The 25,184-nt window shown below is 34.1% G+C and overlaps 2 protein-coding genes and 1 pseudogene across 2 annotated transcripts; 1 reads left to right on the forward strand and 2 right to left on the reverse strand.

Annotated features, from left to right (window-relative positions):
- Positions 1-534: 534 nt before the first annotated feature.
- Positions 535-8,658, forward strand: LOC147282608 (transcription factor ORG2-like; annotated as a pseudogene).
- Positions 3,550-6,505, reverse strand: LOC147282609 (uncharacterized). Its single transcript, XM_086246047.1, has 4 exons — positions 6,202-6,505; positions 5,445-6,065; positions 4,444-4,543; positions 3,550-3,831 (listed from the first exon to the last, which is right to left on the reverse strand). Exons 1-3 carry the CDS (start codon positions 6,457-6,459, stop codon positions 4,481-4,483), a joined length of 942 nt encoding a protein of 313 aa, XP_086102173.1. The 5' UTR covers positions 6,460-6,505; the 3' UTR covers positions 3,550-3,831; positions 4,444-4,480.
- Positions 8,659-8,826: 168 nt separating the features above from the next.
- LOC147282610 (disease resistance protein At4g27190-like) lies at positions 8,827-16,761 on the reverse strand. The gene is made up of 5 exons (XM_086248237.1): positions 14,035-16,761; positions 12,187-13,029; positions 11,418-12,050; positions 10,433-10,522; positions 8,827-8,883 (listed from the first exon to the last, which is right to left on the reverse strand). The coding sequence occupies exons 1-5, from the start codon at positions 16,759-16,761 to the stop codon at positions 8,827-8,829; spliced, it is 4,350 nt and encodes a 1,449-aa protein (XP_086104363.1).
- Between the last annotated feature and the right edge of the window lie 8,423 nt (positions 16,762-25,184).

A 25,184-nucleotide genomic window follows, 5' to 3' on the forward strand; every position in this document is an offset into this window, starting at 1 on the left:
ATCAATAAAAACATTCAAAATTAGGAGTAATAAATGTCTCTAATCATGGATCTTTAAATATTGCTCAAATTGAAGCAATGACATCTTTTGTAAATATCCACAAATTCATACCTAAACCATTATTTGACTTGGAAAAAAAAAAAACCATCAAATACATTGCCTACTCTAAAATGGAGTGTTGAAAATGGAGGTATATCTAAAAGTCTTAAATGAATTAATTATTTTAGTGTTGTAGACAAATAGTTAATTAAGCCACCTAGATCTCTCCCCCAACAGAAGACACAAGCCCACACAAGCAGTGGAAGTTTAGAAGTCATTTTCTCAACAATATTCTATTGTGGATTTTTATTTTTAAATAGAAAAACCAATTTCTTAAGCAATTAAGTGCATCACCATCTGCATTTTAATTAACAAAATACTTAGATGATCACATGAATGACGGCTGTTGTATATATACATGTCATGATCATCTCACTTTCTAAGCAAAATTAAACCTCGACAGATCCCCAACAAACTAATTATCATCAGATCATTATGTTAGCTTTATCTCCTCCTCTGTTTTCAACCATCGGATGGCCCTTAGAGGATCATCCCATAAGTCATGACATTGACCACAACATGAAGAACTACTTCTACAGGGACACTACTACTCAAACTTCAGAATCATTCCTTCACATTCCTCCATCTCAGCAACAAGTGGAGTTTGATCATTCCACACCATCTACAGCTATCAGCAGTGGCGAGTGAGCGTGATCGTCGCAAGAAGATCAACGGCTTGTATTGTTGGAATTATGATATTCAAGTAATAAATATTTTTGTTATGGACTTATATATTTATTTGTTTAAATATCATATTTTATGTGAATGGGAAAAGTAAGTGGAAATGAATTAAGTATTGGACTTTATAAAAACATTGATCATATTAAGGTTATAAGCCTTGAAAGATATAAAGGACATACAAGTCGGCTTTTTGGCTTATTCTTACGGGTGGGTTTTATCTTGCCCATCAATTTGAAGAGATGCATGTTTCTGTTCAAACCATTTGAACAGACATCATATAGACGTACTGGTTAAATTGAAACAACCATGGCCATGAACATATGTGTCTTTGCCCATTTGATCAGATGTGTCTCTTGCCCATTTAATTCAATCAAAACCTTTCCAAAAGGGCACTTTGCATATATAAATAGAGTAGTCTTGCACTCATTTAGGATTAAGAAAATTACTAAGAACTTGCATTCATTCTCTTACATTCAATCAAAGTCTTCCATTATCAAAGAGAGAGTTCTCTGCATATTTGGGTTTGCAGAACCTTATAGTTTGAATTGCTACTACTATAAGGAGAAAGTCGTTGTATCCTGGGAGGCGAGCGCCGATTGACCATAGCACGGTAGGGTGGGCGTAAATCATCTTAAGGTCATTGTGTCAAACACTAGCCTCAACTTTAAAGGTTTTTCTAAACTTTCTTGATTGTCTATTTTTCTGTATGATTTTTTGTTAATCTCTTTGTTTGATTATAGCAATTTACACCATTAGTTTCCAACATGTATTCGTCGCTCCACGCATTGCTCCCTGCAGATCAATCGGTACAAAAAAGATCAATTCATTCATTCTCGAGCTTGCTAGGTTCATAGTAGTTTGGTTATGTACCAGATTGTTAATTTGGAACAAGAATCCACCCCACCAATGATTTAAATTAACAATTCAACAACGTAACATGTGGGATGCCTATCTTGCAAGTTACATTGCCACATTATAAATTTGGACTACACAATTAAATCAGAATCTACCTTATTAATGCCCCAAATTTTCAGTCTTGCAACATAACATGTTTAATTATTTTGTAGTATACATAAACCTCATTAATATCAATCGCACATAAGAAAGTACTACTAAAAATCCTACTCACCATTTTGAAATTCTGCATCATTTTACAGAAAAAAATTAAGCATTCCGGCGACAGTTTCACGTGTGCTGAAATACATTCCGGAACTGCAAGAGCAAGTGGAGGGACTGCTTTGAAAAAGTGATGAGCTTTTATCAAGAGTGTCTACTCAAGGAGATGCAGTGCATGAGGAAAAGCAAATCAAAAGCAAAACTCGGAGCTCATTATCTGCTATACGTTTCAACCTGTCGTCTTAGTGATAAAGAAGTTGCAAATTTGCAATTCAAATATGAACGTATAAGAATATGACCCACCAGAAAATGTTGTCTGAGGTCTGCTGAATTTGGAGGAGAATGGACTTCAATTACTAAATTCTTCTTCCTTTGTGTTCTCTGGAGGGAGGGTCTTCTATAATTTGCATCTTCAGGTACTTGTACTGCTTTTTGGTCCTGATCTAATTAATTGAAATATAATCCTCTCCTAATCTTTTCGGTTTTCATCTTGTGCTCATGTACATTCAAAATGATAGAGTTGGCTTTGGGGTTTATATTGAGTTTTGGATTTAACATTTAAGATTTATATTGAAAAGATAATTAAATGGAATTAAACGAGAAATTTTAAATATAAGCACAAGATCATAAAACAAAAAAAAAAAAAAAAAAACCAGCAGAGCATTCAGACTCTAATTAATTTGTTTACTATGTAATATATAATTTATACTTCTACTATATTTTATTTTCTGTGTATATTATACAGGTTTAAAGAAGTTACACACTGGAATGTGAGAAATATTTAAGAGAGAAGATCATGTCTTTCTATGCATGAGGAAAGGCAGAAGTACTTATTTCTATTTGATTCCAGATTTTGATCACGCATGTACAAATGGAATATGTGACCGCATTTGTGCTCTTCCCATTTTAATTGAAGTGTAGCAAGCACTTATGAAGAAGATTAGTCTCAATTAAACTACAGAGCTAGTCTATGTGGCACAGTCATGTCAATATTAGATAATGCCCATGTAAACTAGTTGAACCAACCTTATTGGTGACCTGTAACCATGGCCCAAAATTTAGGGAGTAAACTGTTATGGCCAAAGGTATTGTATATATCCCCCACTTTTGCGAGAGTATAGCTAGCTTTTGTAGTACATAGAACCATATGTAATTCCCTTGAAAGAAAAGCTAGAAGAACTTGCAGAATACTAGAACGTACATAAAATATTTGATAACACCCACAAGAACAAGAACACTCAAAGATCACTCAAAGAAGACATTTATCGCATATATTCAAGACTTCAAGAGAGAAGAGAGGAGATTGATTGAGTTGTGTCAAAATGATAGGACTAATCTGCTACACATAGATGTTAACGTTGGGTCATTTAACACAAATTGAAACATTGGACAATCAATCGTTGTGGCTCCACGTTTCAAACTTATCCGCAAAACATGCATACTGAATGGAAATGGCTACGTACTTTCAATTCCAAATCAACCAAACGGTTCATTAAAAATTGAACTAATTAAGTCGTGAACATTTAATTGAAAAATGTAAACTGGAGTTTAATTACAATACAATTATAACGTACATTCAAACCAACCTTTGAAAACCAATTCAAATATAGTTTGTAATTAAAGCAATGACTATCAAACATACAAATGGGTTTATCATGTCTTTAAATACGCCTCTACCAGCCTTCAAACTAGAAGCTAGAGGTTTGGTGCAAGCACTTAACCACTAGGCTAGATAGAAATGGCTTTATTCAATTACATTAAAAGATTGTATTTTGAAGTACTTGAGTAAAAAACCAAAAGAAATATCTCATCCTCATCATCAACATCAGGACCTTCACGATCATCAGGAAACTGTTACTTCCTGCATTTGGACAAAGCTGAGAGCATCCAATCAAGTGTAACCTCAAACTCTAGATATGTGAGTGGCTCCTCCTCCTTCAAAACCATACATATAGAATACATATGCCACTTATTAGTAATATAGGTTGTTAAATTAATCCTGCTAGATTGGCTTAATTCTAGGCTAATTTTTTAACTTAGGTCTTATCGTTTAGGACTTGGGATGATTCAAGGTTGATTTTAAAGCATACCATACAACTAGAAGAATTGAATATTGGTGTTCTATATAAATACATATGTACACTACTCATTAGCAATGGAATAATCCACATACAAATGATATTATGTTCTTTTGATTCTTTAAGTAGTTAATTAAAATCACATATGTGTGTGTCCGTGTGTATGCTTTGTGTTGTTTATATGGTTTAATATGCAACATAGTAACACAAATAAGCACCAATAACGTAGGATTAGAACACCTTATATATGAGTTTTGTGTGGTATATGTTTTAACGTGCAACATATATAGGAGGAACACATTCAATTAGGCATGATAAAACAGAGGATTAGGACATCGGCTCCTTAAAATAACGTACCATTAGGGGTACTTGAGTAATTTAAAAACTCAGGGGGGCGTGGATATAATGTAATAAATACATAAACAGAAAAATATATTCTACAAATTAAGGAACAGCCAGAGAGCCTCACCTGGGCGCTCGTCCTTTCTTTTTCATCAGAGGCATCCTTAACGTACAGCTGTATCCTCTGATGCCAATGATGTTGCAGAGGCATCAAAATCACTTGAGTGCTGAACACAAATTATAAAACCAAGTATTATAGGGAAAGCATATCAACAAAAAAATGAACATGTGGTACATGAGCGGCCCAACTTCTCATTCATTCATTTTTTTTTTAATAAGATTTTATGAATAGAAATGGAGCTAATAAAAAAAAAAAAGAAGAAGAAAGAATCAGCAGTCCAGGAAACTTAAAAAACACTCAAAGTCTCAAACAAGTCAAGCTGTGAAAGCCTGAAGAACAGCAAACCAACCAAACAAGTCAAAATGCAGTCAAACCAAAAACAAAATGGTAAGAAATAGCTGCCCAATCCAAATTCAGAAAGAAGAAAGAACACTACTCTCTGACTGTTTGAGCCGAAAATATTCATAGTTCAATATGCGTAAGTGTTGGGCCACGCGATTAGTAAAGGCCTAATTGGGCCTATGAGAGGCTTTTCTGGCTAAAGGCCCAAAGGCCACATCATGGCAAGGCTGAAGGATGCAGTGTCATCTTAGGACTTGCAAGGAAAATGTTGTAGTGGCAACTTGTATTATTAATGTTCAATAAATATTACATAAATTGGCATAGCAAATATGATTAGAACACCTTGTATATGAGTTTTGTGTGGTACATGTTTTAATGTGCAACATATATGGCTTCCATTAAGAAATCTCTACCTTATTTAAGACAATATATGAAAGCCTTATTAGCTTGGCACATTCAATATTAACTGTCTTATCAGTTTATTAATTTCTTTCAAAAAGAAAGGCATCTTTAGAAGTTTTTGTTTCTCGTGGAAAATGCTAACAGGTACCCAAGAGTTAACTTGTGTATTTGTAATTTGTACTCTAGAAATTTGACTATTTTTTTATTTATGACAAAACAAGAAAAGGAGAAACAAAAGAGAGCAAGGTGAGTGAAGAGCATACCTGTCCTTTGTAAATGCTTCCAATAGTTGTATTGAGGTCCCCCATCCACTCAGCCAATATTTCACGCCCTGTATAAACTCGCACCATGGAATGTGTGCATACATCCCCACCAGAAAATATCGTTAATTTTGGACATTCAATTATCTTCAATTTCACCAAGGATGGCAATTTCAAAGTATAAGCTTTAGCCCAGAAACACTTGAGGTTTGGTAGATTCTTAAACCTGATGGAATTCACTCGAGGAAATGCCATTTCCTCTCCTTGTTCTGTTTCTGCAATAATTTCTTCCATTGTCTGACAATTCTTAACTTTTATTTCTTCTAGATTGATAAGAAGTTTGGCTATGGATGATGGAAACAAATATCTCAATTTGTCACACTCGACAACTTCTAGCCCTGTCAAGTTTCCAAAGCTTGTGATGGTGATCTGCTGCAAACCATTTTCCCATATGTGCATTAGCATTGGTAAAGATTTTAACACCAGATGCCTCAGCTTATTAAATGCTTGAACATAATGGCTTCCCTGAAGCTGAAATATCACTTCCAATAACACACACTTTTTTACTTCAAGAAGTTCTAGATTATCATCAGCATTTGAATCCTCATTACTTGTTGGAGTTTCCTAGCAAAATGTGACATGAGTTAAACACCTACATTAATAATTAGTAGTAAAATGCTATATATATAAAATTTCACAGGTTAATTTACAAAGGGAAATTAAGTTTATCATTAAAGGTTACTATAATTTAAACGCTTACCTCATTTTTGACTAGAGTAGGTGGCAATATTTCAATGAAGTCCCGGGCATTCTCTCTTAAACTGTACTTTTTCTGAGATTTCTTGTCAGTGGATCGATTGGATTTGATGATTGGAATGTTATATGAACAAAATGGTGCACATCCAGAACGCGTAGGCCAAGCCTCCTGAGCTGTTGAATCCTCTGACTGTTTGATTGGTCGAATTACTGAACCCAATGTCTTCAATTTCTCACATTCGCTGAGTATCAATGTTTTCATGGATGGCCATACAAAAGTACAGGGACCAGTGCAAAGACTCTCAAGAATTGGCAAATTAAATAGTTTTAACCGATTCACTTTCGGAAACAAAATCATGCCACCTGTCTTTTCTTTTTCTTCATCTTCGACTATAGTTTTCATAACCGCACAATCAGATACTCGTACCTTTTCAAGATTCACAAGTACCTTGGCAATGGAATACGAGAATACATATTCCAACGCATCACATGCGAGTAGTGATAAAGATGTTAAATTTTGAAAGCCCTGGACTCCACATGGAACGTTGGTCCACAACTGTGTAACCCTTGAAATAAACGCTATCCTCAAATCTCTTAACTGAGGAAATGCTGGAATTGTCTGCTGGCCTTTTAGATCAAATACCACTTCTACATTTAAACGTCCCACTATTACTTCTTCTAAGGATTGGAACCACGAAATGCAATTTGATGGAAATAGTATTCCACTAAAGTTTGACACTTCCTCGGCCTCTAACATTGACGCGGACCCAGCATCCCCATCATGTTGATCAAACGAAGCTTCTGGTATCTCATCCTTATCTTCAGGCATTGTGATCTAATAGATATAATTTAAGAGGAAAAAGACAAAAAACACACCACGTCAGCAACAATGTAATCTGTGACATTTTTAAAACAAAAAATTATTAGCAACAATTAATGTAATCAGCATTCAGCAACAATGTCATGAAAAATATTAATATTGTTTTCGAGTTTTCATAAAAAATAAAAAAATAAATTGTATTCGAGTTCAACATCGTAATCTGTGACATCTCTTAAAAAAAACATTGCAATCTGTAATATCATTGATTTCTAATTAGTATAGCAACATGCTTTCTTTATAGGTATTTCAGTTTTTTCTTGGACATGAGTATTTCCATTATTTTTTACCTTAAACTAACCATAGACATAATCCAAATATTAAATACAAAGATTTTATAGTTATTAAAAAATACAGAGATTAATAATTCAATTATTAAACATTATTGTTTCTTAAGGTTTATTTTTTGCCAATTGAAAGTACTACTAAAAATCCTACTCACCATTTTGAAATTCTGCATCATTTTACAGAAAAAATTAAGAGCCTGTTTGGTATTCTATTTAAAAACTATTTTTTGTTTTCAAAAACAAAAAAACAAGTTTTAGTCAAGAAAATGTATTTGGTAAACCATTTTTAAAAACAATTTTTTTAAAAAAAATTCAAAAACATGCCTCTTTTTAAAAATGATAAAACATCGTTTTTTTCAATTTTTTTTTACACTTCCTTTTTTCTTAGATGTTATCATTTTTTAAATTTAAAAATTGTTTCAAATTTCATACCAAACATGTTTTCAAATTTTAAAAATTGATTTTGAAAACTCACATTTAAAAAAAAAAAATCTTAATTTTTGAAAAAAAAATTTTGAATAGAATACCAAACGGGCCCTAAGCATTCCAGCGACAGTTTCACGTGTGCTGAATACATTCCGGAGCTGCAAGAGCAAGTAGAGGGACTGCTTCAAAAAAAAGAATGAGCTTTTATCAAGAGTGTCTACTCAAGGAGATGCAGTGCATGAGGAAAAGCAAATCAAAAGCAAAACTCGGAGCTCATTATCTGCTGTACGTTTCAACCTGTCGTCTTAGTGATAGAGAAGTTGCAATTCAAATATCAACGTATAAGAATATGACCCACCAGAAAATGTTGTCTGAGATCTTGCTGAATTTGGAGGAGAATGGACTTCAATTACTTAATTCTTCTTCCTTTGAGTCCTCTGGAGGGAGGGTCTTCTATAATTTGCATCTTCAGGTACTTGTACTGCTTAAGTTTTGGTCCTGATCTAATTAATTGAAATATAATCCTCTCCTGATCTTTTTTGGCCGGTGTTCATCTTGTGCTTATGTACATTCAAAATGATCGAGTCGGCTTTGGGGTTTATATTGAGTTTTGGATTTAACATTTAAGATTTATATTGAAAAGATAATTAAATGGAATTAAACGAGAAATTTTAAATATAAGCACAAGATCATCAAAAAAAAAAAAAACCGGCAGAGCATTGAGACTCTAATTAATTTGTTTACTATGTAATATATAATTTATACTTCTCCTATATTTTATTTTCTGTGTATATTATACATGCAGGTTGAAAGAAGTTACACACTGGAATGTGAGAATTTAAGAGAGAAGACCATGTCTTTCTATGCATGAGGAAAGGCAAAAGTATTTATTTCTATTTGATTCCAGATTTTGATCACGCACGTGCAAATGGAATATGTGACCGCATTTGTGCTCTACCCATTTCAATTGAAGTGTAACAAGCACTTATGAAGAAGATTAGTCTCAATTAAACTGTGGGAGCTACTCTATGTGGCACAATCATGTCAATATTTGATAATGCCCATGTAAACTGGTTGAACCAACCTTAATGGTGACCTGTAACCATGACCCAAAATTTAGGGAGTAAACTGTTATGGCCAAAGGTATTGTATATATCCCCCACTTTTGCGAGAGTATAGCTAGCTTTTGTAGTACATACCCGATCTCCTTGGAGTTACATACCCTCCGGGATTCTTTGTAAGCATACACTTGTAATACTAATATATATAATAAATCGAACCACATGTAATTGCTTTGAAAGAAAAGCTAGAAGAACTTGCAGAATACTAGAATGTACATAAAATATTTGATAACACCCACAAGAACAAGAACACTCAAAGATCACTCAAGGAAGACACGCATTTATCGCATATAATCAAGAGGGAAGAGAGGAGATTGATTGAGTTGTGTCAAAATGATAGGGGTAATCTGCTACACATAGATGTTAACGTTGGGTCATTTAACACAAATTGAAACGTTGGACAATCAATCGTTGTGGCTCCACGTTTCAAACTTATCTACAAAACATACATACTGAATGGAAACGGCTACGTACTTTCAAATCCAAATCAAACAAACGGTGCATTAAAAATTGAACTAATCAAGTCGTGAACATTCAATTGAAAATGTAAACTGGAGTTTAATTACAATACAATTATAACGTACATTCAAACCGACCTTTGAAAACCAATTCAAATATAGTTTGTAATTAAAGCAATGACTATCAAACATACAAATGGGTTTATCAAGTCTTTAAATACGCCTCTTACCAGCCTTCAAACCAGAAGCTAGAGGTTTGGTGCAAGCACTTAACCACTAGGCTAGATAGAAATGGCTTTATTCAATTACATTAAAAGATTGTATTTTGAAGTACTTGAGTAAAAAACCAACAGAAATATCTCATCCTCATCATCAACATCAGGACCTTCACAATCATCAGGAAACCTCAAATTGGGCAGGAGAGCATCCAATCCACGTGGACTAATCAAGTGTAATCTCAAACTCAAGATCTGAGAGTGGCTCCTCCTCCTTCAAAACCATACATATAGAATACATATGCCACTTGTTAGTAATATAGGTTGTTAAATTAATCCTGCTAGATTGGCTTAATTCTAGGCTAATTTTTTAACTTAGGTCTTGTCCTTTAGGACTTGGGATGATTCAAGGTTGATTTTAAAGCATACTATACAACTAGAAGAATTGAATATTGGTGTTCTATATAAATACATATGTACACTACTCATTAGCAATGGAATAATCCACATACAAATGATATTATGTCCTTTTGATTCTTTACGTAGTTAATTAAAATCACATATGTGTGTGTCCGTGTGTGCTCTTTGTGTTGTTTATATGGTTTAATATGCGACAGAGTAACACAAATAAGGACCAATAACATAGGATTAGAACACCTTATATATGAGTTTTGTGTGGTATATGTTTTAACGTGCAACATATATAGGAGGAACACATTCAATTAGGCACGATAAAACAGAGGATTAGGACATCGGCTCCTTAAAATAATGTACCATTAGGGATATAATGTAATAAATACATAAACAGAAAAATATATTCTAGAAATTAAGGAACAGCCAGAAAGCCTCACCTGGGCGCTCCTTTCTTTTTCATCAGAGGCATCCTTAACAGCTGTATCGTCTGATGCCATTGATGTTGCAGAGGCATCAAAATCACTTTGCTGAACACAAATTATAAAACCAAGTATTATAGGGAAAGCATATATATCAACAAAAAAATGAACATGTGGTACATGAGCGGCCCAACTTCTCATTCATTCTTTTTTCTTTTTTATTTTTCTTTTTTAATATGATTTTATGAATAGAAATATTGAATCTAAAAAAACAAAAAAAAAAAACAAACCGTCCAGGAAACTAAAAAAACACTCAAACCAACCAAACACAAAATGGTAAGAAATAGCTGCCCAATCCAAATTCAGAAAGAAGAAAGAACACTACTCTCTGATTGTTTGAGCCGAAAATATTTATGGTTCAATATGCGTAAGTGTTGGGCCACGCGATTGGTAAAGGCCTAATTGGGCCTATGAGAGGCTTTTCTGGCTAAAGGCCCAAAGGCCACATAATGGCTAGGCTGAAGGATCCAGTGTCATCTTAGGACTTGCAAGGAAAATGTTGTAGTGGCAACTTGTATTATTAATGTTCAATAAATATTACATAAATTGGCATAGAAAATATGATTAGAACACCTTGTATATGAGTTGTGTGTGGTAGTGTGGTACATACATGTTTTAATGTGCAATATATATAGCTTCCATTAAGAAATCTCTACCTTATTTAAGACAATATATGAAAGCCTTATTAGTTTGGCACATTCAATATTAACTGTCTTTATCAGTTTGTTAATTTCTTTCAAAAAGAAAGGCATCTTTAGAAGTTTTTGTTTCTAGTGGAAAATGCTAACAGGTACCCAAGAGTTACTTGTGTATTTGTAATTTTGTACTCTAGAAATTTGACTATTTTTATGACAAAACAAGAAAAGGAGAAAAAAAAAAAGAGAGCAAGGTGAGTGAAGATAAGCTCACGCATTAGTAAGAGTTTGTTGAAAGAAGAGCATACCTGTCCTTCGTAAATGTTTCCTATAGTTGTATTGAGGTCCCCCATCCACTCAGCCAATATTTTAATCCATAGTTGAGGCCCTGTATAAACTCGCACCTTGGAAGGTGTGCTTACATCCCCACCAGAAAATATCTTTAATTTTGGACATTCATGTATGTTCAATTCCACCAAGGATGGCAACTTCAAAGTATAAGCTTTAGCCCAGAAATACTTGAGGTTTGGTAGATTCCCAAACGTGATGGAATTCACTCGAGGAAATGCCATTTCCTCTCCTTGTTCTGCTTCTGCAATAATTTCTTCCATCGTCTGACAATTCACAACTATTATTTCTTCTAGACTGATAAGAAGTTTGGCTATGGATGATGGAAACAAATATCTCAATTTGTCACACTCGACAACTTCTAGCCCTGTCAAGTTTCCAAAGCTTGTGATGGTGATCTGCTGCAAACCATTTTCCCATATGTGCATTAGCATTGGTAAAGATTTTAACACCAGATGCCTCAGCTTATTAAATGCTTGAACATAATGGCTTCCCTGAAGCTGAAATATCACTTCCAATAACACACACTTTTTTACTTCAAGAAGTTCTAGATTATCATCAGCATTTGAATCCTCATTACTTGTTGGAGTTTCCTAGCAAAATGTGACATGAGTTAAACACCTACATTAATAATTAGTAGTAAAATGCTATATATATAAAATTTCACAGGTTAATTTACAAAGGGAAATTAAGTTTATCATTAAAGGTTACTATAATTTAAACGCTTACCTCATTTTTGACTAGAGTAGGTGGCAATATTTCAATGAAGTCCCGGGCATTCTCTCTTAAACTGTACTTTTTCTGAGATTTCTTGTCAGTGGATCGATTGGATTTGATGATTGGAATGTTATATGAACAAAATGGTGCACATCCAGAACGCGTAGGCCAAGCCTCCTGAGCTGTTGAATCCTCTGACTGTTTGATTGGTGGAATTACTGTACCCAATGTCTTCAATTTCTCACATCGTTCAAGTGCCAATGTTTTCATGGATGGCCATACAAAAGTACAGGGACCAGTGCAAAGACTCTCAAGATTTGGCAAACTGCTTAGGCCAAACTTATTCACTTTCGGAAACAAAATCATGCCACCTGTCTTTTCTTTTTCTTCATCTTCCTTTGTGACTCTGACTATTGTTTTCATAACCGCACAATCATATACTCGTACGTTTTCAAGATTCACAAGTACCTTGGCAATGGAATACGAGAATACATATTCCAACTTATCACATGTGTCTAGTGATAAAGATTTTAAATTTTGAAAGCCCTGGACTCCACATGGAACGTTGGTCCACAACTGTGTAACCCTTGAATACTTTAAAACCAAATCTCTTAACTGAGGAAATGCTGGAATTGTCTGCTGGCCTTTTAGATCAAATACCACTTCTACATTTAAACATTCCAATATTAGTACTTCTTCTAAGGATTGGAACCACGAAATGCAATTTGATGGAAATAGTATTCCACTAAAGTTTGACACTTCCTCGACCTCTAACATTGACGCGGACCCAGCATCCCCATCATGTTGATCAAACGAAGCTTCTGGTATCTCATCCTTATCTTCAGGCATTGTGATCTAATAGATATAATTTAAGAGGAAAAAAACAAAAAACACACCACGTCAGCAACAATGTAATCTGTGACATTTTTAAAACAAAAAATTATTAGCAACAATTAATGTAATTAGCATTCAGCAACAATCTCATGAAAAATATTAATATTGTTTTCGAGTTTTGATAAAAAATAAAAAAATAAATTGTATTCGAGTTCAACATCGTAATCTGTGACATCTCTTAAAAAAAACATTGCAATCTGTAATATCATTGATTTCTAATTAGTATAGCAACATGCTTTCTTTATAGGTATTTCGGTTTTTTCTTGGACATGAGTATTTCCATTATTTTTTACCTTAAACTAACCATAGACATAATCCAAATATTAAATACAAAGATTTTATAGTTATTAAAAAATACAGAGATTAATAATTCAATTATTAAACATTATTGTTCTTAAGGTTTATTTTTTGCCAATGAAAATTTTGGATTCGGTCCTTCAGTTTGATTATCCTTAGACTGAAACTTGGTGGCAATTTGATTTTTGGCTGATAGAGGGGAGAGATTGTTAGATCAGAAGATTAATATCTTTTCTAAAGTAATATGTGCCTCCTGATTTTTTAGTGGAAGTATATATACAGCTGACGTGATATATCCATACCACTCAATAATATATTTCCCCCAAAAATATGGCAAATCTCACAATATATGGTAATTTTTTTTACAATAAATAATGTTTAAATTGTAAAATTCACACAAATTATGAGATTTACTCACTTACAAAAATTCATAGTAAAAGGTGGAATTAGTTGAAAAAGAAAAAGGATTCATATATATGACTAGGAAATAATGGCATTAGAGTTTACTATGTGTAATTTCAAGCTACACTATTTGAAACAATTATTATACTTTGTATTATTCAAGCATCCATAAGCCATTTAATAAAAATAAAAATAAAAACATCCAGAAGCCATTTAAAAAATAAAAAAAACATCAAAAAAATTACGCCCATTGGTTTACAAACATACCTCACGGCTGGAGTATGATCGGTTGGCTTTGTAAAAACCAACCAGCTTGGATAAAGAATAGAACTCCAATTTCTTTAATTTAGGGAACCTGCGGGCTGCATTCTCATGTTCCCTCCTCTCCTTTGAGACAATTTCTTCCACTTTATGACAATAGCGAACATCTAAGCTTTGGAGATGTACAAGGTTTCTTGCTATGGAGAGTGAGAATGCATATTTTAACTCTGCACACGAATAGATTTTAAGGGATCTCAGGTTGCTAAAAGAGCTCCCTGGAAGTGAGCCATGGCATATTGCTCTTAAATTGGGAATCTTACGAAGGTCAAGTGACTCCAAAATAGGGAAGGCGGTATGTTCAGTCCAATCTGTCCCATTTACGAGATACTCTATGCTGGAACTGCCATAGATGGATAAATCTTTCAAATGTTGAAATCCTTCTCTGTCTAACACATTGACGACACACTTTAATTTTTCAGTTTCTCTCAAGCCCAAAGCTACAGATCTCTTAAGCATGAATTTAACTGTTCCACTCTCCATGAGTTCCTCCACAGGACCACAAAGCATTAAACTGTTTTCAAATATATATATACCTTCCTTCACTCTCACTCTCCATTTGTCCATAGATATCTGAAATCTTGTTGTCTGGTTTTTCAAGTGCAAGTCCGAAAGCAGGTTCGATTTGCGTATGCTTATGGATAAAACCTTCAGATGATCAGATGACACCTCAGAAAGGCTTGCATTGCTCTTATCCTTGCTTCCTACTGCAGGCTCCCATCTCCGAAAGCTATTTGTCAAGTACAACTCTTCTAGTCTACTTAAGCTGGATAAGAGACCGTGAGGAATTTGATTGAGATTTCTACAATCTGTCGTATCTAACAACCTTAATTTTTTAAGATGTCCAATTTCTTTGGGCAGCGCTGAGATTTTAGAACGAGCAAAGCTGAGGATCTCTAAATTCTCCAATCCTCCAACACTAGATATGTCTCCCAAATTCAAAAAATTTTCTAGACACAAAGTCTGAAGGTTCTTCAGTACTCCAAGCGATCTTGACAAGGTTGGCATTGGCTTAAACTTTATAAGAGCTAAAACTTTAAGTTCTTTCATCACGTTAAACATGTTGTCCATGGTAGATTCTGAACATTTGCAGGTTTGTAGATGTAGAAGCTCAAGTTTTGGGCACTCCAAACCATCTGGAATCTCATCAATTTGAACATCAATCAGTGAGATTGCTGTGTAATGTTCATATGTAGCTTCTTTTGGCCACCCAGTACTTTCAGCATCACACTTCACCAAAAATCTGTGCTTTTCTTTTGAGGCAATTGATATGCCAACATCACGAACTACATCATGCATTTTGATACACTGTTGTCGGTTGCTATCTAGCAGCAAAAACATTGTGCTTAGTTTTTCAACTGCAGAATGCACTCTGTTTCTTGCTTGTTCCAATGTATCGATGTTGTGAAACATTCCTCGGCCCCACCCATATCTAACCAAATGCTCGATTGGAATATCATAATCTTCTGGAAAAAGACAACAAAGCAAAAGGCATGACTTGGCTTCACCACTGCTTAAATAATCATAACTCAATTTTATGCTATTATAAACTTTGGGATCCATTTCACCAATGCTTTCTGGGAGAGACTTTCTTAGTTGTTCAAGGGCACTATCCCATTCATATTTCCTTTTATTGTTGAGTGCTTTTCCAACAGTTACAACAGCAATAGGTAAACCTCCACATTCATTTGCAACATCTTTTGCAACAGTATGCAAATCAGGATTGCCCAAAGATTCACCTACAGTCTCCTGAAAGAGCTCCCATGCTTCTTCTGGAGTTAAAACCTTGATTGGTATAGAAAGTTTTTGACTTCCCAACGCATTGTACAATTCAAAGTTTCTTGATGTGAATAAAATTCTGCACCCTTTATGAGTAGGTCCAAAAGGAAGGCCAACGGCCTCAAAATCAAGCTCTGACCAAAGATCATCTAATATAATCAGACTCCTCTTACTGCCCATAAGTCTTTCACGTAGCCTTATTGCTATTCCACGTTCAGTTTTCTCATCAATTTTCATACGTAGTGCCTCTACAATTTCCAATTGAATCTTCATAATATTTGGATTTTGTGACACAACGGCCATCACAACATCGTCAAACAAGTTCCCACCTTCCAATCTTTTGATGATTTGTTTCACCATTGTGGTTTTGCCCACACCCCCCATCCCACAAATCCCAATCATTCTTATCTCTTCCTTTTCCAAAGCCTCCATCACAGTATTCATGACTGCCACTCTGGATTTAAAATCCCTTAAACCTTCAGTGGTTAGTGTTGACCATATCTTTGGTGCAGGAGCAGGATAGGCTACATCGTTGAATGCTCCTTCTTTTTGGAGTTGAAGAGCTTTCTGAGTAATCTTCTTGGCTTTCCTACTCAGGTACCACCGATACAGACATCGCCTTTTCATATTGACTTCATCTTCAAAATTCCTGGCTTCTTGAATCATCTCTTTCAGTCTCCCTAACCAACCATCAACTTCAGGTTTGATGGAATCCCCGTTATTTTTTGCAGCATTAACCAATCCTTCGACCCCACCTTTTATCTCAGAAAGCTTTATAAGCTCGTCCTTAAGATTTCTTATGTTGGTGTCATAGTAAATCAGATAACCAAACTGTCTCCCAATAGGCTCCACCAAGTACTTTCCAATTTCAGATGCAATTGAAATAGCAATGTCCATTTCCTTTTTGACTAATCACCTTTCTCCCTCTTGCTGTGAAAAATAGATTAATTAGATAAATAAAGTTAATGGACTAAGTTGACGGACTTGGTAGTTTGATATTAGTTTTCTAGGAAAGAAAAATGAAAACTAGATTGGTCTATAAAAAACTCTTCAAGGTTTCTAGTACTTCTTCCAATTTAGTACAGGTGAATATGAATAGGATGATTCTGTTCACATTCCAACTTAAATATAAATAATTACTCAACAAACCCGGCCCAATATATTCTTAAAATGCTTTTGAAAATTAATTTTTTTAATTTAGATTCTATAGGGAGAGGGAATTAATCAAACTTGGATGTAGAGAAGCAGAAGATTCTTCTACTTTTCCAACAAGCAGGTGAATTTGTTTGATGATGTTGTGATGGCCCTTTGAAAATTAATTTGAAGATATGGATAATGGCATTTTATAATATTCAACCCTTGTGTTCTATTCTTCTATGTGGTGTGCGCGAGCGATCGGAGGGGCATTCTTTTTTGTTTTCTTTTTCTTTTTTACTTTCTTTATTGTTATTTAATATATTGACCACCCTAAAATACTATCTTGACCACCTTTTTAATTTTTTTCTCTAAAAAACAAATTCTGAACACCTCACCCCCGACCCAGCAGACCTAACTAACCCCCACCGCCAGCAATCTCTCCCTCTCTTTTTCTTTTTTTTTTCTCTCTCTCTCTCTCCCCCTCACTGTTTTCGTTGTCTTTACAAAACCATCTATAGATCAAGTCCTATTCAATAACCGACAAGAAAAAAATAAAATGAACCTTGCAAGCTAAAAGCTAAAGAAAATTTCAGGCAATTTTAAGCAATACCAAGTTGGAAAAACTTGATTTTGATTACAAATAAGCTATATTAAGGTTGGGAAAACCAAAACAAGGGCAAGCCTTCTCTGCCACCAAATACGTAGAGGCAAGAATCCAAAAGAAGATGTACCGCTAAATAGAGTGTTAGAGAGAGAGGGAGGAAGAGAGATGAGGAAAAGATCGCCGGTGGTGGGACGGATCGCCGGCGATGGCGGTGGGTGACTTGGGTCAGGAGGTCGGGGTGGGGGTAGGTGTTTATTAAAATATTTTATTTTATTTAAGGGTGTACTTGTAATTTTAAAAAATGTTGGTCAACCGTCAACAAAGCAGAAAAGACCAAAGAGTGGTTAAAAAACTTATGGCAAAAGTTTGGTTTTGATCCTGTAGTTTTAATTATTATGATTTTAATTTCTATAATTTGAGTTAAGGTTCATTTTAGTTCTACAGTTTCAATTATTATGATTTTGGTCATGTTGTTTATAAATTATTGTAATTCAAGGACATCTTATCATTTTTCTTTATCAAATTATAGGGATTAAAGTAGAACTTAACTCAAACTATAGGGATAAAAAATAGAACATAACTCAAATTACGGGAATCAAAATTATAACAATTGAAACAACAGGATTCTAAAGTAGAACTTAACTCAAACTACAATAACCAAAATCATAACAATTAAAACTACAGGGATCAAAGCGAAACCTAACTCAAACTACAGGGACCAAAAGTAAATTTTGGCCAAAACTTAAAATAGCACCACTCTGTATATAATTTAAATTTTTTAAATAGTATTATGGAGAATTTTGGAATGGAACAAACCTGGCAACAAGGAGGTATTTTTGGACCTCAAATAAAAACTTAAAGAGACAAAAGGTAATATAAGACTTAAGGCTTAATTACAATAATGTCCTCTTAAACTGTTTTTGAGTCTCACTTTACCCTTTTAAAATGGTTCACTTTGTCCTCTAAACTCATATTCCATCATTTAACTAAGTTGCCCCTATTGGGCAAAAATAAAAACTAAGGAGAGTATAATGTATATAGATTAATAAAAACTTTTGTAGACTTTTTAAGTTACAGACTTTTGCAGAATTTACAGATTTTCACAGAGTTCTACAGAGTCTATAGAAATTCGCAGGGGAGAGGTCGAATTTATAATGCCTTTGAAATACACATAAAAGTCTTTTAAAGTCTTTAAAAATTCATCATTAAATGAATTCCATAAAAGTCAATGACTTTTTAAATACACAAACTTTTACGAACTTTTTAAAAGTCTTAATTAGATATCACATGACTTTTATCAATTCCTTAAAAGCCTTACTTGAATACACATATCATTTTAAGGACTTTTTTTAAGTCTTAATTGAATACTACATGACTTTTAAACTCCACAAAAATCTTTCAAAATCCATATACAGTACACCCCACTAAGTTGCCCCTACGGTAAACTTTGTCAAGTTTTTTGTTAAAATCATCTACATTGCGTCTATATGGCACAAGTGGGCCCATAAGTTAAAGACACGTCAATGCCACGTGGATGAAAAAGTACTTAAAAATTATATTGAAATTATGATATTTTAAAAAACTTAAAACAAACTCAAAATTCAATTAAAAACCCAAAAAGGGTCAAACTGTCATGCCCCAAAACCCTAACACATGAGTGCGACACGTACCCGATAGTACAGTACCCAATTTCAATAAAATTCTAATGTCTCAAAATAAATATGATAAATCAAGCAAGTCCCTAATTGTCTTAAACAATTCACTAAAAAATATTTAATCTCTAATAAATTTTAGAAAATATCCAAATCTTATTGTCTCCAAAATAATTTAGAAAAATTTTAGGGTATCACATTCCAGCCAGCTAAAAATAAATCACATCCTTGAGATTTACTAATGACACCCAACACAAGTCAAACTCCATAATTCAAGCCTAATCAATCAATTTATTCCAACTATATCCTTCAAAATTCTCTTGATCTCATGGTAGTACTAACATCCTAGTCTCAATCTCACAGTTCACCAAACTCCAACAAGTTTTTGGATCTTAATTTGGTAAAACTTGCATTTTCCTCAACTTTTTCCAAACAAGAAATTGATGTTTGTAACAAAACTTTTTATCTTTGTAGTCCCTGAGTAGCAGCTAGGAGATGACAGTTCTTCAAATGATATTTTAAAAACTCAAGAGTTTGAAAAAATAATTTCGAAAACATTTTCCAGAATCTTCGGCTCTAATACCACTTTTACTGTGGAGCATGACAATGGCATGTACCCTAAGTATCCCGAGAGTACGTACAACACCCAATTTCAAAATTTGACTTCCAAATTTTTTTCAATAAAAATCTAATGTCTATAATAAATCAAATAAGTCCTTAATAATCTTAAATAATTCACCAAACATTATTTTAACTTCTAATAATTTTCTTAAAATGTCTAAAAGTTCTCGTTTTCTCCAAAATAATTTAAAAAGAAATTTTAGAGTCTCAAACAAACTCCTTCCCTGCCTGTTACAACCACCCACTGGCTAGGAAAGCTTAATATCGTATTTGTTTCTGCTTATTCGATCGTAATGTATTTTGTTGGGCATATCGGCAGTTTTTGAAGTTGGATGGGATTGGTCCGTTGTGGTGCCTGGAGTTTTATATTCTAGCGCGAGATTTGGGCCCGATGTGTGCAGATATAAACGGAAAAAGAGAGAGAGAGAGAGAGAGAGAGAGAGAGAGAGAGAGAGAGAGAGAGAGTTGCAATAGGAAATGTGCCCTCATGCCAATCGAGATTGGATTTTAGGTTGACATTTCGGGCAATTATATTCATTAACAAACCCATTATAAATGAATGGATCTCTAGAACTATATAGATGAAAGTATAATGGACCAAAGTGTGTTAGTCGTGAGACCTATATATCTATGTTCATAGCTCTTAAACAAGTTCCTAATTAAACATATCATATTGCATTGACTGGAAAATAATGAATTAAAGAGAGAACTGCATCGCTCTTAACCTTGCTCAATTGAGGAGACAATCAGTCTCGGACTGTGCGCGTGAGGACACCAAGGCAAAAGTATGGGTGCCTATCTGCATATAGGTTTACCAAACCGACCCAATTGAATGAGAATCTTATATGAAGTAATCAAATGTCAATCAATATCTCAAATGAGAATCGGTCTTTAGACCTAAGACACCAAGACTATATTGTACTTTTGGTCATTATACTTTGGTAATACTATGAACGTGTGCTAAGGTAACATGATGTGTAGTTCTTGGTATAATCGAAAAGAGTATGAAATTCAACATATGAGTGAATTTATCACCTTACATTAGAGGAAGGATGATGTACCTTCTGCGATTGATCTACTATGAGTCAGCAAGTCTTCGGAAAGGCAAATGATCGAGTGAGATGATAATTGGAAATGTGTTTCTAATTATTTCTCATAGGACTCTTATGTCGTGATGTATGGTCATAGAATCACATTAGAAGTTTTGAATTCTAAAACACTTCATACCTCGTAAATGTGATCGGGACATAGCTAGAGAGATATATATAGAAGGACTATATATATTGGATTGGATCTACAACTGAATAGGTTTCCTAACCTCTATTAAATTTAGGTAGCTTGTTAGATAGCTAAATATCACTTAAGGCTTGTAGAAATTCTAAGAATAATTTGGGTCTAAGAAACTCACTCTCACTGAGAAAGTTAAACGATGTTTAATTATTCTATTGCCAAATTAAATGGAACTCAAAGGGTCACGCACATATAGCAGGTTAATGTAGTGGATTGGAGAAGGAAGAATGATTAATTAAATAGTTAATTAATCAAGGTTAAGTCTTTGACTGAAATTGTTAAAGAAGAATGATTAATTAATCAAGGTTCATTGAGGCAATAATAATTAACCAATACTTTCTTGTCCCATGAGTAATAAATTAATAGGATTAATTAATTATTTGATTAGTGCAAGAGCGATTTATTAAAAACTAATTAAATCCACTTAGCACATAATGAGAAGAATCTTTGATTAAGTCAAAGACCGGGTCTACTAAGCAAATAAAAGAAAGTAAGGAAAAAAATGGAAAAAGGTGGAAAAACATCTTTCACTACAAGACAATTTGGGACAAAATAATAATTTGAGTTTCCTATTTCAATTATGATTAATATTAGTTTCCTATAGGAGTTTCTCTTATTTATTCCTTGTAGGAAATTAGGAATATGATTAGAATTAATATCTTTTATTAAATAGGATTTCCCTTTTATGCTTTCTTTATTAATTAGGATTTCTATTTATGTTTCCTAGTAGAGTTTGGATTATAAGCCTATACAAAGGCCTAGTTGCTATGTATTTGTCAATTTTTTTCATTCTAATAATAAAACCTTGAGATTATTTATCAATTTGGTGGATTCTAGTGTTTTTATTTTGGGTTTAAACGCATGTCTACACCTTAGTTCTAGTTTCTCGCTTGCGTAAAAAACAATAAGAGGCGAGAGACCTAATGCAAGAAAATACTAAGGTAGTGTACGTACTATATTCAGAAAAAATAAATAAATGTCACCATGGATTATAATTTATTACGTAGTACTCTAATTAATTAACTATAATCTTTATAATTTTATATACGTGAATATAAATCAGATAAAGAAATTAACTAATAACTTTTATAAAAAAATAAAAAAGTAACAACTAAAACAAGAAGCAAAGATTAGGATTTCACATGAATTTTCCAACTCAAGGGTTAAATTAAGAAGATAGTTTCAAAGACATACCTCTATCACCAATAGAACTTCGCGGAGTATGAGATGGTAATTATAAGAGAGATTCGATGTGTAGTAATACAATGCTTAGAAAACCAAGTGGTGCTCTACACGATCTGCTATGATAAATGACATTGATTGAATGAATTAGAGAAATAATTACAACTCACAATAAGGATAATATATAGTAGATCAAGAGAACTTATTAAATGACAATATAAGTGTACCCCCAACGAAATTAAAGAGAAGTCATAAGTGTCGTACTATGTTAATTTGTTTACCTCAAACTTAAAAGAGTTAATTATAATTTAAAAAAGAAAAGGAAAAACAAGAGTTAGAATGTGTTTGTAAATTGTAATTAGTTATAAAAAGAGAGACAGGAATTGAAGATGTATAACCAGGGCGCTAGCATTACTTCAAGTGAAGGTGATTCCAATTCTATGCCATTTGCGCCCATGGTTTTAGCTAATTAATTAAGGGATGAGTATGAGTGAGTGAGATAATGTGTTAAGATTAGGATAAATTTAGGATTCAATTCCTTATATGCAACCACAAACAAATTTTATGGCATTTTCAAAAGTGGATTAGAATATTTAATTGCAAACCCAAGTTCATTTCCTGGACATTGATTGATCAAAGAGTATAGGAGGTTATACGTACGACATATATTCATTCCTAGCTTTTTCGAATAAAATAAATAATAAAACTGTTCAAATTATTTTTTGTTATATTTGAAAGAATTGAACTTTAGACATAGCCTAATCTTAACTCTTACCCCACTCATTTTCACCATTTAAACCAACTCCAAGGGCTTAAACTGTTCAAATTATTTATCACCAAACAAATTACTACATAATTAGATTTATGTGCTAGGAAAAATAAAAGAATTGCTAGAGATTTAAAACACGGAGAATGGGGGACTGAGAAGAAAATGAAAAGAAAGAGAACAACGAAGAATAGAGTCCATACTAAAGTTACAACTTACAAGGACCGTAGAGAGGCACTCGAAATAGGGGTTTTATACATATTCACACAAAAAGAAAAAAAGATACCCTAGTATCCACATCAATTTTCTTAAAAATAAACAAAAGCAAATATTGAACCGACAAGTAAGAGAAGAAAAATAAAAAATTTATTCACTTTCATGCATGTCTGCAGATAATAACTAAAGCCTCATTTGATTCAGAAACTAATGATTAAAATAACGTGAGGATTTCACAAAAATTTAACTCAAGTATGAAATTAAGAAGAAAGTTTCAAGGACGTACTTCTACCACCAATATAACTTCCCAAAGTGTGAGAGAGATTCTACAATGTCCAGAAAATCCAAGTGGTGCTTGACTTAAACTATTAAGATAAAAGATGTTGATTGAATGAATTACCAAAAAATAATCACAACTCAAAATAAAGATAATACTGAATTCTGAGAAATTAAACTGACATTTTTTAGTATACCCCTATGAAATCAAAGAGACGTTAATTATAATTGACGAAGTTAATTAGTTACCTCAGTAATAAAACAGAGAGAATTTAGAAGAGCTGTAATGCGTTTGTGTTGGCTGTATAGAAATATGAGTTGTGTTGGCTATAAAAATAGAGAAAGGAAAGATGTACAAGGAGCTAGCTTGCCTTTACTTCAAGAGAAGGCGATTCTATTACTCTATACCATTAAAGTGGATAAGAATATTTAAAAGCAAACCTTGACATTGAGCTAAAGAATTTAGAAGGATCCATGTCCATGATATTTCTTTTGTCAGATACAAAAAAGATAAAAAATTTCATATTCCTTATCCCCAAAAATATTAAAAATACGTGCTACTTATACATATTCACACACAATAAATAAATATCTAAAAAACTGCTAAGTATGAAGTATCCATAATTTTATTAGTGAAATGGGATGGTATCCACAGAAATTTTGTTGAAACTGTTGATGCTCAAAAATGGTGAAGCAGTCAACGTCGAGTCGAATCACGTAGGCCCGTTGACCCACCACTGAGCGGATGACACGTCGAAGTGGGGCAGGAACGGGTAGCTGGGTCCGACTGGTGAGTAATGAGAGAGAATGATATCCAGAGCACCCTGCGCAAGTACACAAAAGTGAGCGGGAAGGGCACCGGTGTGGTGCCGGCCAAAGCTCCTCCGACGCTCAAGTCAGTGTTCAGAGAGATCTGAGAGCAGAGTGAGTGAATAGTCTAATATTGGTTGAATCCCCCTTTGTGATAAGAAGGTACCTCTTTTATAGTACCTTTGGAAGAGTGTCAACCAATCCGGTGATGACACGTGTCCCTTGTGATGACTTGCACTGTAGGAGCGCCACGTGTCACCGGTCTCGAGGATCCGAGTGAGTTGACACGGGTCGGGGCCTAGGAGGCTGGAGCTTGGGAGGCCGGAGCCTATGGGGCCGGAGCCTAGAAGGTCAAGGCCTAGGAGGCCGAAGCCTAGCGGGGGCTTATCTTTTGGGTCGAGGCCCAAACGACATGATGTTAAGCCTTGTGTGACTTGTCGTTATGCCCAGATGATTAATTATACGAACAGAAGTCCCCCAAGTTTCCGAGCAGAAGATACTTCTTGGTTGGGAACTTTGTACACACAGAAGTCCGAGCAAAACGACAAGTAACCACATGCTTGTTCCTGCTTAAGATACTGTTTAGAAGTCCCCCAAGTTCCTTAATTAGCAAGAAAAGCTGTACTGCAGGAAAGCTTGGGGGTTACATATGAAAGACCCTTTTTTTTTTTTTTTTTTTTTGAGTTTCTGATCATTGGAGGAGAGAGAGAGAGAGAGCTGCCTTTTTTTTTTTTTGAAGTACCGAATATAGGCTGCCCCCCTCTTT

Source organism: Dryas octopetala, chromosome 6 (genome assembly GCF_963921425.1).
Source record: "Dryas octopetala chromosome 6, drDryOcto1.1, whole genome shotgun sequence".
NCBI classification, from domain to species: domain Eukaryota; kingdom Viridiplantae; phylum Streptophyta; class Magnoliopsida; order Rosales; family Rosaceae; genus Dryas; species Dryas octopetala.